The sequence below is a fragment of the Thalia democratica genome, chromosome 1 (genome assembly GCF_965202585.1).
Source record: "Thalia democratica chromosome 1, ktThaDemo2.hap1.1, whole genome shotgun sequence".
NCBI classification, from domain to species: Eukaryota; Metazoa; Chordata; class Thaliacea; order Salpida; family Salpidae; genus Thalia; species Thalia democratica.
Window position 1 is genome coordinate 115,111,753 of NC_139165.1, and position 2,464 is coordinate 115,114,216.

At 24.6% G+C, this 2,464-nt stretch overlaps 1 protein-coding gene across 1 annotated transcript; it reads left to right on the plus strand.

Moving 5' to 3' along the window:
• Positions 1 to 855: 855 nt before the first annotated feature.
• On the plus strand, positions 856 to 1,635 carry LOC145842522 (kelch-like protein 41a). The gene has a single exon (XM_082949983.1). The coding sequence runs from the start codon at positions 856 to 858 to the stop codon at positions 1,633 to 1,635; it is 780 nt and encodes a 259-aa protein (XP_082806109.1).
• Positions 1,636 to 2,464: the final 829 nt, after the last annotated feature.

The following is a 2,464-nucleotide window of genomic DNA, read 5'->3' on the forward strand; positions in this document are numbered from 1 at the left end:
ACCTTTATCTTACAATGTTTAATTTAAAAACGTTACTTTACAATTTCTATTTTATTTATTAACATCAATCACAAAAGTTTGTATTGTAATGAATAACGGCGTGATAAAATGAAACGTTAATTTTTATATTGATAATGCAGATTTATACTTCTGTTAATATATCATTTATTTTATGCAAATTTATAAATATAATAAAAATATATGTTTATTTTTTTAGATGTACCAAATATGAAAAAACTTGAAATTGTTTTAGCTTTAAAAAAAAAAAAGCTTTTGCAAAAAGAAGATACAGTTATAAAGATCAGCAAAATCCTTCAAGACAATTTTACAGTTAAAAATGTTGTTGCATATTATTGTTTAGCTAAATTTTACAACCTAGCTACTATTTCAAAGTCATCATTGCAATACATAGAACGTTGTTTTTCAATGGTTGTTGAAACTCAAAACTTTTTACATTTAGACTTCAGTCTTGTTGCAAAAATACTTTCGAGTTCTGAATTGAATATTCACTCAGAAGTTGAAATATTTGATGCATTAACTATTTGGTTGAAACATAACAGTGAAGAACGTAGCAAATATGCAAAACAATTGTTACTGAAAGTTCGCCTCCATTTGTTATCAGAACATGCATTGAAATATGTTTCAGATAAAATTTCTTCAATTACTGAAAATTATAAAGTTGTTAACATATTTAAAAAAGTTTTAGAAAACAAAAAATACTTTAAAAATAAGTCAAATTTTTATTACACAAGTAGGTGTTGTAACCAAAATACTTTTAATTATTTAATTTGTGGTGGTTATGATGATAAATTGGATGAAGTTGTAAGTAAAATAAAAGAAACTGATGGAAGTAACATGAGTTCTGTGAAAGTTCTTCCTCCAATAAATCAATGTAGAGCACATTTTAAAGCTGTTTGTTTAAAAGGAGAAGTTTATGTCTTAAGTGGTACTGATAATGCTAATAATTTGGTAAAGTCTGTTGCAAAATATTCACCTCTTACTAATACATGGACTGAAGCAACTGATATGTTTGATGATCGTAAAGGCTTTTGTGCTTGTGCATTTATGGATAAAATATTTATTTTTGGAGGAAGATTTTTTAGTAATAGCGATGTTGATGACTATAAAACAACAAATTCATGTTTACAGTTTTATACAAAAGACAAAAGCTGGAAAGAAATGTCTGGAATGGTTGAAGAAAGAACTATTGCAGCTTGTGCTGTTTTTAAACAAAAGATTGTTGTTTCTGGTGGGATGGATAATTATGATGAAGATTTAAACTCAGTAGAATCATATGATGTTTTTGCTGATAAATGGGCAAAATTTCCAAATATGATAAACAGTAAAAGTCTTCACAGTTTACTTGTTGTGAAAGACAAACTAATTGTTATTGATGAAGACAATAGCAATTGTGAAGTATTTGATAGTTTTAGTGAGAAATTTGTTGCACTTGAGTCATCTTACACTTTAATTTTTAACAAGGATATGTCGAGCGGAAATAAAATTATAACATTTCAAGATTACAGATCATCAGTAATTTTTTATGATGTTGATAAAGATGTATGGTCTAAAGAACCAAGTGATGCTTTAAAAAATATGTTATACTTTTTGTGTGTGAAGGTGCCTCAGTATTAAAATTTTGTTAAAATATAATATACTGTTTGAAACAGAAAACAATGAAAACGTATTAAAATATAAAATCTTAATTTATAAATTAAAGTTTTGGTTTTTATTTTAGTATTACTCCCTAACAAACATCAAAAAAAAACCTTAATAACAAAGTGTATATTTTTATAAATTGGAAGCTAGAACAGTTTAAAATCTTTTTGCATTATTTTAGTACCATAAATTTAAAGTGAATAAAATAATATTTTTTTACTTTTAGAAAAAAATTCGTGTTAATCATATGAAATAACAAAAGATTTAAAATAATTTTCCTTTGCAAAGTTACCTTGGTATTAAAACATATATTGTTAAAATAGACTGAATACTTTGTAATCTTATTCGTTGTACAGATTAATAGTTGAAGTTTTTGTACTATAAAAATATCTAATTAAAGACTAAATGATTTAATTTTGTGTTTTTATTAATTTCGTAAAGAATATTTTAAACTAAATATAAAATATTTCAATGTGATCTAATATTTCATAGGATTAAAACATTGAGTTTGTGTGTTCAATACGTAAAAGCTTTATGATATTATAACTGTTTCAAAACTATTTGGTGTCCTATATTTTTTATCGGTTGACAAATAAGGTATCTTCATTCGGCCGCGGTATAAAATAAAAAGTTAATTTTAAGTAAATACTAACTTTTTTCAAACTTTTCGTTTATTCTTTGAAAACCTCGGGTAAATTATACATTAAAAACGTTTAATGTAAAAGTTAATTAAATTTATTCAAAAAAATAAAATTATAACTCAAACCAGGTTTAATCATAAAAACAATTACAATGTTCTGTTGGT

Excerpts from the sequence above, each read along its gene's own strand:
- LOC145842522 (XM_082949983.1), top strand. The coding sequence starts at position 856 with ATGAGTTCTGTGAAAGTTCTTCCTCCAATAAATCAATGTAGAGCACAT.